General features: G+C 41.4%; 2 protein-coding genes across 3 annotated transcripts in view; both read left to right on the forward strand.

Annotated features, from left to right (window-relative positions):
- The window catches only part of LHFPL3 (LHFPL tetraspan subfamily member 3), a 554,202-nt gene that overhangs the window by 322,601 nt on the left and 218,897 nt on the right, over positions 1–12,704 (forward strand). The window lies entirely within an intron of this gene.
- On the forward strand, positions 9,000–10,291 carry LOC101146246 (eukaryotic translation initiation factor 4B-like). The gene is given in 2 exon segments (XM_055347140.2): positions 9,000–9,543; positions 9,546–10,291. Coding segments are annotated over 2 exon segments (1,257 nt in total). The 5' UTR covers positions 9,000–9,032.

Below are 12,704 nucleotides of genomic sequence, written 5' to 3' on the forward strand. Positions count from 1 at the left end.
ACTCCTTTTGCTACACAGTAAATCTGTGAAATCAGTTTAGTCCACCTTGGAATTGCTCAGAATTCCTATAGATTGCATCAGTGTTCTCCGTCTCTAGTACCTGGAGTACTCTTGTACCTCTAGTACCTGGCTGGCATGGTTGCTCAAGCTTATAATCCAGCACTTTGGGAGGCCGAGGCAGGTGGATCACTTGAGGACAGGAGTTTGAGACCAGCCTAGCCAACATGGGGAAACCCCGTCTCTACTAAAAATACAACTAGCTGGGTGGGCACCTATAATCCCAGCTACCCTGGAGGCTGAGGCAGGAGAATCGCTTGAACCCAGGAGGAGGAGGTTTCAGTGAGCTGAGATCACGCCACTGCACTCTAGCCTGGCCAACAGAGCGAGACTTCATCTCAAAAAACAAACTAAAAAACAAGTCATCTCCTTGGGCTGCACCCTCCCAGATCCAAATGTGGGTATCCCAGGAATCTGAATTTTTGATGCATATCCCAGATAATTATGACACAGATGATTTCCAGACCCTACTTTGGGAAAAGCTGGAAGAGATGAAGGAGTGAGCATAACTAACATTACCTTATTAGATCCTCAAGATTGGCATGTGAAGTAGAAATTTACTGAGGTTCAGTGAGGTCCCACTACTTACACCATCAGATTCCCTGAACATGCCATGTACTTACACAGTTCTGTGCCTTTGCATGTGACCTTCCCACGGAACCCCCTTCTTCTCCTCCCTGCTAAATGAGACCCTGCCCAGGCTTCAGGGCCAGCCCCAGGTAAGCAGACTGCATCATGCTGTCCTTGCTCAAGTTGCCCTTGGCTTGCTGTGATGGTTTGGCATCTGCCATATGGAAGATGGCTAGTTCTGCACCTGTCTGTGCCCCCACAGACTGTTGGCTCCTCCTTGGCAGAATTCATCTCATACCCAGCATCTCTGCCAGTGCCTGGAATTTAGGAGGTTCCTCCTAAGTATGGCACCCAGGTTGTAGAGCCAAGATGGGATCCAGACCTCCATTGTTGTTCGGTCATTCAGTGCTCTTTCCCTCATACCAGAGAATCCAAGGCTGCCCCAGCAGGGCATGAACTTTTAGACACCTTTCAGGAGTACTCCATAATACATGGTATAGCCACATGCTTTTCCTGAATGCTTCTGGTGCCCTAAATACACAGTGATGGGGGAATTCTTAGCAGGATTAGGGGAATGATTTGAGTCCCTGACACAGACTGAAGAAACTACATTTCAACACAAAAATTAAAGCCATTCTAGTGCAGTGCTCTAAATAAGCAGCTGAACTGAATGGTAGAAGGCCTTCACATTTGCTACTTCTCAAAATCAGGAAGGTATTTCACCTTCCTGATCAAACAGTGAAATCAGGAAGCAAGCTTAGCTGCTACTGTAGAAAGCTGTCTTGCTTTAGTCTGGCTTAACCACAAATCCTATTTCTGAGCCAACTAGTCCTAATAGTCAAGGGATAGGGTTAGAAGTAGCCCCCTGGTGTGCCTGCTGGCCCAGTGGCCCCCGGAGAAAGGCCTCATGTCACTTTCCTCCTGATCATTTTATGATCTTTCAAATTGATGCCTTCCCAGCCCTCCAGTTTGCCACAGCAACTCTTTTTTTTTTTTGAGACGGAGTCTCACTCTGTTGCCCAGGCTGGAGTATAGTGGTGTGATCTTGGCTCACTGCAACCTCCGCCTCCCAGGTTCAAGCTATTCTCCTGCCTTAGCCTCCGAAGTAGCTGGGACTACAGGTGCGTGCCACCACACCTGGCTAATTTTTTGCATTTTTAGTAGAGATGGGGTTTCACAATGTTAGCCAGGATGGTCTCGATCTCCTGACCTCATGGTCCACCCGCCTCTGCCTCCCAAAGTGCTGGGATTACAGGCGTAAGCCACCATGCCCAGTCAACTCTTTTTGTTTAATTGAAACTGTGATCAGTTCACCATCTGGTTTGTCAGCACAACCATCCAGGTTTTGCCCATCTCCAATTCCAGGCTGATATCTCTTCCTGATCAATCTTGGCTTGGAAAAATAATGGATTTTTTTCCTCAGTCTGCATGGGGGAAAGCATTAGTCATGCTATGCTGCCTGTTTGTACTATGTCACGTTGTCTATTTCTATCAAGTGGATGCAGGAGGTAACTTTAGCAGAAGGTACATGATTTGGGTGTCAGAGAGAGTTAGAAAGTTGCTATATAAACAGCTTGATGTGAGCTTTCTATTTACCTTCTACTGTGTATAGAGGCATAAAGAAATAAGCCACTCTCTGGGCAATGTCATTTAGATTATCTTGACTTCTGTCTTTGCCTTGAAGGTTATATTAATAGCCACATCTGCATAGATTTTTTCTTCTTTTGTCAACTTCCACATTTGGCCTCACAACAGCCCTTTAGGCATCATATTCATTTTGCATAATACACAGAAGTCAAGTGGTTTTCTCAAGGTCACATACTCCATCATACACCGTTGTCTCTGGTCCTCTTTTCATGACACTAGACCACTTTCCCTAAAAGTAGATGCCATACATCCTCGTAGTATACCTAAGATGGTAAACTCAGATGTGTTTAAATCTTAAAACTGGTGCTGCTGCTTGCTGGTGATGTGGTCATGGAGATGTCAAATTTCTATTATTAGTACAACTAACCTTCTTAATGGGAGGGATGCCTCAGTATTGAGATCCTGTGAGCACTGATATAAGGAAGGCTTAGGGATGCAGTGCAGTGATGGTCCATGACATCTCTGGACCCAGAGCACAGTGAACATCAAGATGATGTCAAAGAAACTCAGGTTCTCAAGAGGTGGCAATGGCAGCTGAATATATGGATGTAAGCTACACACAGAAACCTCGTTGATCTTCAGAAGTGTCACTGCATTGGCTGAGGAGTGTGAAGGTGCTGCCCTGCCTATTCTACCCATGTGCCCTCTTTCTTGGAGTCATTCCCACAAATAGTTAAAACATCCAGGGCAGTATTACTAAATAGCTGAACTGACTCATTTTGGACCATCGTTTGAAAGAGGAGACCACCAAACTACCCTTACTCACATATGCTTGTTCTCCCAACTACAGGCAATTAAATCAGGAAGTGAATGAAATCACCTCTGTCCTGACTTTTTTGTCCTAGTTTACTTGGTTGAAAGAAAAGAAAGAGATATTTTTATGTTATTTTGAGATGAGAACAAGGACAAGTAATTGGTAAATCTGATGTGTTTCCTTCATAATACAGTAGTCCCTCCTTACCCCAGGGAAATACTTTGCAAGACCCCCAAAGGTTGCCTGAAGCCATGGATAGTACCAAACTAGATAGACCATGCAGAAATTTCTTTTTCCTTCTTCGCAATTTCATGGATGGAAGATTCGTTCTCACTGTAGATTTTTGCAACGTCAGCATGCAATATTTTTTTCCTTATTATGTTGAGAACTTTCACCTTTTCACTTAAAGGAAGCACTTTATGGCTTTTTTGGCATATCCAAATTGTCAGCATGACTACTCTTACACTCTGGGTCCATTATTAAGTAAAATAAGGGTTCCTTGAACACAAGCACTGAGATATCATGACAGTCGATCTAATAACTGAGATACCTACAAAATGGCTTAGAGCAGGTAGCATCTACGGCATGGATCAGCTGGACAAAGGGATGATTCCCAATCCAGGTGGGATGGCCCAAAACATTATCATTCTACTCTGAATGGCACACAATTTAAAACTTATGAATTGTTTATTTCTTGAATGTTTTATTTAATATTTTCAGACTGTGGTTCACTGCAGGTAACTAAAACCATGGAAAGGGAAACCACAAATAAGGGGGAGACTACCGTATAAGGACATTAATAACTCTGAGACAAAAACAGCTTGGGGTTGAATTTTATGGTTCAGTTCTGGTGGTATGGCTGAATTAAACCATCTTCAGATAATAATTCTGGCAGAAATATGCTAGTAGTCATAGTATGCTCTCACTCTTCCAGGCATTTTTCATAGATTATCTCATTTAATCCCCCCAAGGACCCAAGTATGCAAGTGCTATTATTATTAATTTCCATTTTGCAGATGAAGACACTGAGAACAATGACCCTTAATAATTTACCCAAAGTTACACAGCTAAAAAATGAAGGTGCCTAGGGTCAAATTCAGGCAGCTTGGCTTCAGTCAAATCTCTCTATAACTGTGTCTCATGAGGTATGGTAGGTACAACTTTCTAAGCACTTAATAGAATGTTTATTGGATGAATGACACAAACAAATGAGTGAACAAACAAATAATGAATGAATATTCAACTGGCTTGCAAAGAGGGTAAATGCGGGTTTGGAGGTAGTTACTGTTGATGAAACTTATCTTTGCTCCTGGAGTTCTTTCAATTCACATCTTCTGAATTTGGAAACAGGATTTTCCCAAATGTTGACTCAAAATAATTTAATAAAAGCAAAAAGCTTTGTAGGATTGCAATTAGTTCACTGATTTTTAAAGTCTTAAGTTAAAATATATGATTTTCCAGAAACACTCTTTAGACATTTTAAACTGATACTCAGTTATTTCAAATGTCATGACCATCTGTGTTTAAAAATACTTTCCTCTTTACTATGGTTTACTTCAGACCTAGTTCCTCATGTAGCCTCTCCTCTCAAGTTAAACTGTACTGGGCATTTTAAAAAATAGTGTTTATTTGTATACCTATTCTGTCAGTGTTAATTTCACTATGTAAAATAAAACATTATAACCTTGACTACAAACTTAAGAACTTGAAAGTTTTCTAGTTCCTCCTTTTGAGTTTATAGTCAAGGTTGTCTAGGGCACATGTTGAATTGGAATCTGAAATGCTTTATGGGTTTTTAAAGTAGTTATTTTAACCACATGCTATAAGACCAACTCATACCCTGAAAAAGAAAACACAACACACCAGAAGTAACAAACAGCCAACATATTAAAAAGAACCTTTGAGAATTTCTCCTTTTTCCTCAACATCTTTGTGCAGCCAGGGCATTCCAACCCAGGAAGAATTGAACTTTCATTGGGAGGGATTCAGCTAAAGATCATGCAGCGATTCTGGCTGGAATTCCCCAGCTTCAGGAGGAGCCGTGGTTCACTCATCCTTCATTGAGCATCAATCCAGGTTACTGATTATAAAGGAAAATGGCTACACCATCTGGTTGGAGAATTCATATACAACATGCAGAGTTGTAAAAAGACTCATATGCCCTGCTAGCAGCCTTATTGTCATGGGAAGCCAAAGACAGTTATGCCAAAGGTATATGCCAAAACTTTTCAGGTTACCATATAAGAGAGCAAGTTTGGGAAACTACATATCTTATGCAGAAAGAGACCAACCAGAAAACTCAGGGATCTGGGGCTTTGTCATATATTACAGAGACAAATTTATGTTGACTATCACAGAATCCTATGATTCTAGAATTGAATCCATGTAAATGAGAGGTCTTTGGAGTTGGGTGCTCAACTATCACTCACTCATACCTTGTCACTTACACCATGTTTGTTTACCTTAACCATAAGACCATCAAAACTTTGAAATGGACAAAAGATATTGCTGTATGTGGTTTCAGTGTAAGGTGATGTACTAGCTAGCAGATCCACCTGGAAATTATCTGATTTTTTAGGGGTGTGTCCCTTTGTTTGACTTGCTATTTATTACAAAGCAGATAGATGATGACTTTTAGAAAACTGATCATGATAGAAATGATTCTTGCCTGATAATATTGCAATGAATTTTGTCCACTAGAGCTAGAAATAATTTCCATCAACATTACAATGAATTTTGTCCACTAGAGCTAGAAATAATTTCCATCCCACATTCTGCTCCATTAAAAAGATAACCCAAAGGTTAAATTTTTATTGCCATGGTACTATACATTAGGCAGTCTTGTACCAAATTAGCCATTTTACTCAAATATTCTTTCTTTCAGCTTCTATAAAAAAAATGACCCTCCAATTCTTTTTGAATACATGCTAAAATAATACAAATTTTTTAATTAAAAACTTTAAGAGGTCTCAAATACAGCAGAAGTTCCTTTCTTTCTCATTCTTTCAGGTTCAAAATTAAAGTCCTGGTCAGGTACCTTTCCTCAGCATGATAACTCCAGGACACTGGCTCCTTTCCTGTCTCCACTATCCCCTATGGCAGGGGTCAGCAAACTTTTCCTTTAAAGGTCCAGATAGTAAATATTTTAGGCTTTGCATGTCCCTTGCAACTTCTCAGCTCTGTAGTTGTAGCACAACATAGATAATGACTGAGCATAGTTGCATTCCAATAAAACTTTATTTACCAAATCAAGTGGCAAGCTAGATTTGACCCACAGTCTACAGTTTTCTGACCCCTGCCCTTGGATCTCAGAATCTTCTGTCTGACATGAGAAGAAAGGATAGAGAACACACATTCTTTACTGAACCACCTTGTCCTGAAAGTGCCATATATCACCTCCATTGGTGAGAATTAGTCCCATGGCTTAGATGGGACTAGATGCAGTGGTACCTGGGAAATGTAGTCCCTGGCTGGACACAACTCTACATCATGGAAAAGAAACATGTGTCCTTGAAAGACCTCTAGCCATCTCTGCTGTAGGTGTATTACACACGTAACAACTATCTTGCTGGCCATATAAAATGAATACACATTGAATTTCAGATTTCTTAAAAGCAATACTGTGTTCATGGGAATAAATTTTAGCACTTAATCACTAATTTGATTATAGTTAAATATTTCTCACCCAGATACATAAGACTGCTAATATAAAACTGGTTTTCAAAATAGGTCATTCACTCGGTGTTGGAAACAATAGGTCACGTTTTTATGGAAACATGTTTGTTATCTACAAATGTAGCATCTACTAGAAAGTGGTAGTTTGTGTATCTATAATTACTTCTTGGCTTTCCTGTATAGTTTTCATCAGAACACTCAGCAACTGGGTCCGTCCATGAAGACAGTATATTGAATTATTTCCATGATTGAGGTACTTTCTTCAGAAGAGGAGGATAATATGGTTTAGAGATTTAAAAGCCAGGTTCTAATTGTAATAGTCCATTCCATTAAAAAAATGTAACCATATTCAGGCTTTTTTAACTATAAAAAAATTCCAGGTATGTCTAAGCTGTAGTTTCCACAGTAACTTTGACTCCTCTGTGTGCATAACACCGGCTTTGTGTATGTACAAAGCAATTACATCAAGACCTGAGTTGTATCCAAGGCAGCAAGAGCTATGATTATAGATGTTATAGACACCCTAATTCACATGTATACCTTGTTCATAACTTGTCTGAAAGTGTGATTTTTCAGTGAAGCTTAAATGCGTTTTTTTATCTCTGCTCAAAGGTGAGTTATTTCAGATGCATGAAAGATGACCTATCTCTAATGGACTTGTAGATGAGGAGGAAATTGACCTGTTTTGTGTCTGACTTTTTCCAGTGCCTAGATTGACAGGTGTCTTTACAATCTCCTAACTAGCAAAGAAGACTCTCTGACTTCGACAGTGTGAGCTGGTGACTTCTCCTGCTGCTCATCTCTTCTGTCTCTTACTACTCAGTGTTCTCCCCCTGGGCTTAAAACCACAAACTCCAAACTCATTGCAGGTATACCCTGCTTTACCTTTACAAATCCTATTTACAATATTCCATTACAGCTTTTAAATGATTTTTTAAATATTTATTAATACATAATATTTGTACATTTGTACGGGATACATGTGACATTTTGTTACATGCATAGAATGTATGATAATCTAGTCACAGTATTTAAGGTATTCAGCACCTTGACTAGTTATCATTTCTATGTGTTGGGGAACATTTCAGTTCCTTTCTCATGGCTATCTTAAAATATATTATACAATATATTGTTGTTAACTATACTATCAAACATTATAACTTATTCCTTCTATCTAACTGTATGTTTATACCCATTAATCAACTTCTCTTCATCCCTCCCTCCGCCCTCACACATACACTTTTCCCAGCCTCTGGTGACTATTATTCCACTCTCTATCTCTATGAGATCAACTTTTTAGCTCCCATATATGAGTGAGAACATGCAGTATTTGTCTTTTTGTGGCTGTCTTACTTCACTTAACATAATGACCTTCAGTTCCATTGACGTTGCTGAAAATGACAGGATTTCATTCTTTTTTTAATAGCTGAGTAGTATTACATGTTGTATATATACCACATTTTCTTTATTCATTCATCTGTTGATAGGTTGATTCCACATATCTGCTGTTGTGAACAGTACTATGATAAACACGGAGGTGCAGGTATCCCTTTGATATACTGATTTTCTTTTCTTTGGATAAATACTCCATAGTGGAATTGCTAGGTCACATAGAAGTTTTATTTTTAGCTTTTTGGGAAATCTCCATATGGTTTTCCATAATAGCTGTACCAATTTACATTCATACCAATAGTGTATAAGAGTTCTTTTTTCTCTGCATCCTCACCAGCATGGTTTTTTTTTTCTTTTTAATAATAGCCAGCTTTTAAATGATTTTTGATGAAACTTTTCTAAAGGTGCAAGTTCCCAATTATATATCCCCTCCTACAATCATCTATTTTCGTGGGAGGGGGGGAGTCTTTAATTGGCTTACATGCAACCTGTTAAATAAGAGCACATAAACGTGTTTTATGGTGGCTATGCCCACTCTTGCATTCACAAATCACTTTCACCCTCCCTGCCTGTATTAAGCATCACATGCCATGGGCCATTGCTGTTACTTCATAGATTTGACTTTTCAAGGCTCCATCCCAGTGGCTGCTTCTACTCTCCTGGGTGCTTATGCCTATAATTTAGATTAGCTGCCCCAGCAGAATCAATGTTGTCTGGGTGATGAACTTGTGGTCGGATTAGCCAATCTTCCTATAAAGCCTCCATAGCTGGATCCACTATCAGCGTAACTAATATTTGTTATCCATTTAGTGTACAACATTGAACTTGAAACAGCCAAGGGTAAATAGTAACTAAAGTTAGCATGCCATTATACATGCAATTTACAACTTAGAGGAGTACTTAAAAAAATACAAGGAAAAGCTTTCCCTCTCCCAACATGGCGGCCTCAGCAAAAAAGAAGAATAAGAAGGGGAAGACTATCTCCCTAACAGACTTTCTGGCTGAGGATGGCGGTACTGGTGGAGGAAGCACCTATGTTTCCAAACCAGTCAGCTGGGCTGATGAAACGGATGACCTGGAAGGAGATGTTTCGACAACTTGGCACAGTAACGATGACGATGTGTATAGGGCGCCTCCAATTGACCGTTCCATCCTTCCCACTGCTCCATGGGCTGCTCGGGAACCCAATATCGACCGGAGCCGTCTTCCCAAATCGCCACCCTACACTGCTTTTCTAGGAAACCTACCCTATGATGTTACAGAAGAGTCAATTAAGGAATTCTTTCGAGGATTAAATATCAGTGCAGTGCGTTTACCACGTGAACCCAGCAATCCAGAGAGGTTGAAAGGTTTTGGTTATGCTGAATTTGAGGACCTGGATTCCCTGCTCAGTGCCCTGAGTCTCAATGAAGAGTCTCTAGGTAACAGGAGAATTCGAGTGGACGTTGCTATCAAGCACAGGATAAAGACAGGGATGATCGTTCTTTTGGCCGTGATAGAAATCGGGATTCTGACAAAACAGATACAGACTGGAGGGCTCGTCCTGCTACAGACACCTTTGATGACTACCCACCTAGAAGAGGTGATGATAGCTTTGGAGACAAGTATCGAGATCGTTATGATTCAGACCGGTATCGGGATGGGTATCGGGATGGCCCACGCCGGCATATGGATCGATATGGTGGCCGGGATCGCTATGATGACCGAGGCAGCAGAGACTATGATAGAGGCTATGATTCCCGGATAGGCAGTGGCAGAAGAGCATCTGGCAGTGGGTATCGCAGGGATGATGACTACAGAGGAGGCGGGGACCGCTATGAAGACCGATATGACAGACGGGATGATCGGTCTTGGAGCTCCAGAGATGATTACTCTCAGGATGATTATAGGCGTGATGATAGAGGTCCCCCCCAAAGACCCAAACTGAATCTAAAGCCTCAGAGTACTCCTAAGGAAGATGATTCCTCTGCTAGTACCTCCCAGTCCACTCGAGTTGGTTCTTTCTTTGGAGGGGCAAAGCCTGTTGACACAGCTGCTAGAGAAAGAGAAGTAGAAGAACGGCTACAGAAGGAACAAGAGAAGTTGCAGCGTCAGCTGGATGGGCCAAAACTAGAACGACGGCCTCGGGAGAGACACCCAAGCTGGCGAAGTGAAGAAACTCAGGAACGGGAACGGTCGAGGACAGGAAGTGGGTAAGCTTGGGTAAGCTTACAATAACCCACTGTCGTTCTCCAAGATCCATCTGTCTTTTGCACAGGCCAAATAGGAGAGTTGAATGGGGATGTGTTGGGAATCACCACCCCTGCATCTTTTAAGTCCTTGATGGTGGCACTAATCTCTGCAATCCCTCCAGAGATGCAATATTGTTTTTGATTTACTATTTTTTTTTAGGTAGAGGCAGCTCTAATGGCATCCATTTGGCCTTTCCTATCACAACAGCCCTCACCCTACCAGTCAGGCAGCCAATGTGGGGATTCTGCCAGCTGCTAAGTATGCCTGTGCCAATTATGCATTCTGGCCCTGGGGAAATCACCACAGAATGAGTCCGGGGACCAAACGGACCCACTGTAAGTTGGACCTGAGCTAAAACTTCATTAATTACCTGACCTCCATAAGCCTCTACTGTAACTGGAGGACCACAATGATGCTTTGGGTCCCCTGGAATCAACATCAGCTCAGAGCCAGTGTCCAGTAGTCCCCAAAAAGTCTGATGATTCCCCTTTTCCCAATGCACAGTTACTCTGCTAAAAGGCTGGATGTCTTGTTGGGGAAGGATGGGAGAAAGATTAACAGTATAAATTGTCAGTAGTGTAGTGGGGTCCCTCCTTAAGGGGAACCAGTGTCCCCTCCATTCAAGGGGTTCTGGGTCTGTAAACTGGTTCAAGTCTGGAAATTGACTGAGGGGCTGTGGTTCTCTATTTTTATAATTCAAATTAGTCTTTTGTCCACTCAACCTGGAAGTTTCCTGGTTATACAAATTAAGTAAGAATGCAGTAGGCTTCCTATCAGTTTCACTTCTAGGAACACCATGATTAATTAACCAATGCCTGAGCTCTACAGGAGTCAGACTATTCTGATTGCTGCTTTGCCTCTGCTGTCCACTGTGGTAACTACACCCACCTTGCCTTTGACAGTTGAGTGCCACTACTTGGACACCGCCACCTTGGGATCCAATTATTCCCATGGCATTTAAATTTTCTAATTGAGTGAGTGCAGTTCCCACTCTAAACTCTGGAATACAGAGAAGAGCAATCACAGAACTCTTCAAGGATGCAGGTTCTCCCCTCACAAATCTATTTCACAAAGTATTAATCAAGGGTATATCTTCTGGACCCTCCCAGCTGGGATGAGTAGGTCTAAAGTGACTAATCCACTCAGCCAACCAAGCAAATAAACTACTAGAACTTTTTTTTAACTCCCTGAGTTGCAACATTAAATGCAGGATCCCTGCTTAGTGGGCCCATATCAATAAATTCAGTCTGATCCATTTTTATGCTCCTTCTACCATTATCCCATACTGTTAATATCCATTTCCCTGCCTGTTCTCCAGATTTTTGCTTATATAAATTAGAAAACTCAAGCAGCTCTTTTGGAGTGTAGCACAACTTCTTGTGGGTCACAATATGAACCACATCTCTAGGGGCCTGCCAGGACTTGAGTCTAGGGGTGTTGGGGTGGGTCCTGAGGAGAATCAGCTTGTCTTGCCTGGCAACTGCCTCAGGGGAGGCCATCACTGTTGTCTCAGGCAGTGCATGGGTAATCTCCTCAGACAAAGGTGGAAAGGCTGATGGCAGCATGGGTGGGGAAGGGATGTTGCCACCACAGGGGGGTGGGGAGGCTGTTTCCTCTGGCAAAAAAGTCTCTTTAGACTTTACAAGCTCAGTGTCCTCAGCTTCATCAAGGTCCTCCCACACATCCCATTCCAAGTTGCAGGGTCCCATTCTTTTCCAATCAGTGCCCTCACTTTAACAGTAGACACCTGGCAAGACTGAGCATTTCCCTTCATTGAAGGTCAGCCACTCTCATGATAAGAGCTTGTGTCTGATTTTCTGCAATTTCAGCCCTTTGTCTACAGGAGTTAAGACTTTCACTCAGGGCAATCTTAGAAGACTGGAGGCTCAGTATGTGCTTCCAGAGCCAGGAGTTAGAATCTCTGAGCTCATCCTTTTCTTTCATCACTTTGTCCTGTGGACTTAGGAGCAACCAACCACCTTCATTATATTTCTTGGTTCTCCACATATGGTCAAAGATATTATATATATAGAACCACTAAACTCCTTGCCTCTCATGAATGGTGAATCAAATCAGGAGTATCAAATGCATTTATTTTGCATAAATCTCTGAACAGTTCACATCAAGGACTATCAGTGTTCTCCATACTATTAGAAGCAGAGTCTTTAGTATTTTCTAATTCCTAATTACATGCATGGTCATTAGGAACTTACTTCACAATTTTCTGTATTTTTCTATAAAGTGACTAAATTTCTATTTCTACCACCCATTCTGCTGGAGGGTAGAAATTTAATATCAGGAAATACAAGATTCTCATTCCCCTTTTCTCTGAAGGTTTACCTAAACTCTAGATAGGCTTACAGAGCTTCAGGTTCTC

Source organism: Gorilla gorilla, chromosome 6, assembly GCF_029281585.2.
Source record: "Gorilla gorilla gorilla isolate KB3781 chromosome 6, NHGRI_mGorGor1-v2.1_pri, whole genome shotgun sequence".
Taxonomy (NCBI): Eukaryota; Metazoa; Chordata; class Mammalia; order Primates; family Hominidae; genus Gorilla; species Gorilla gorilla.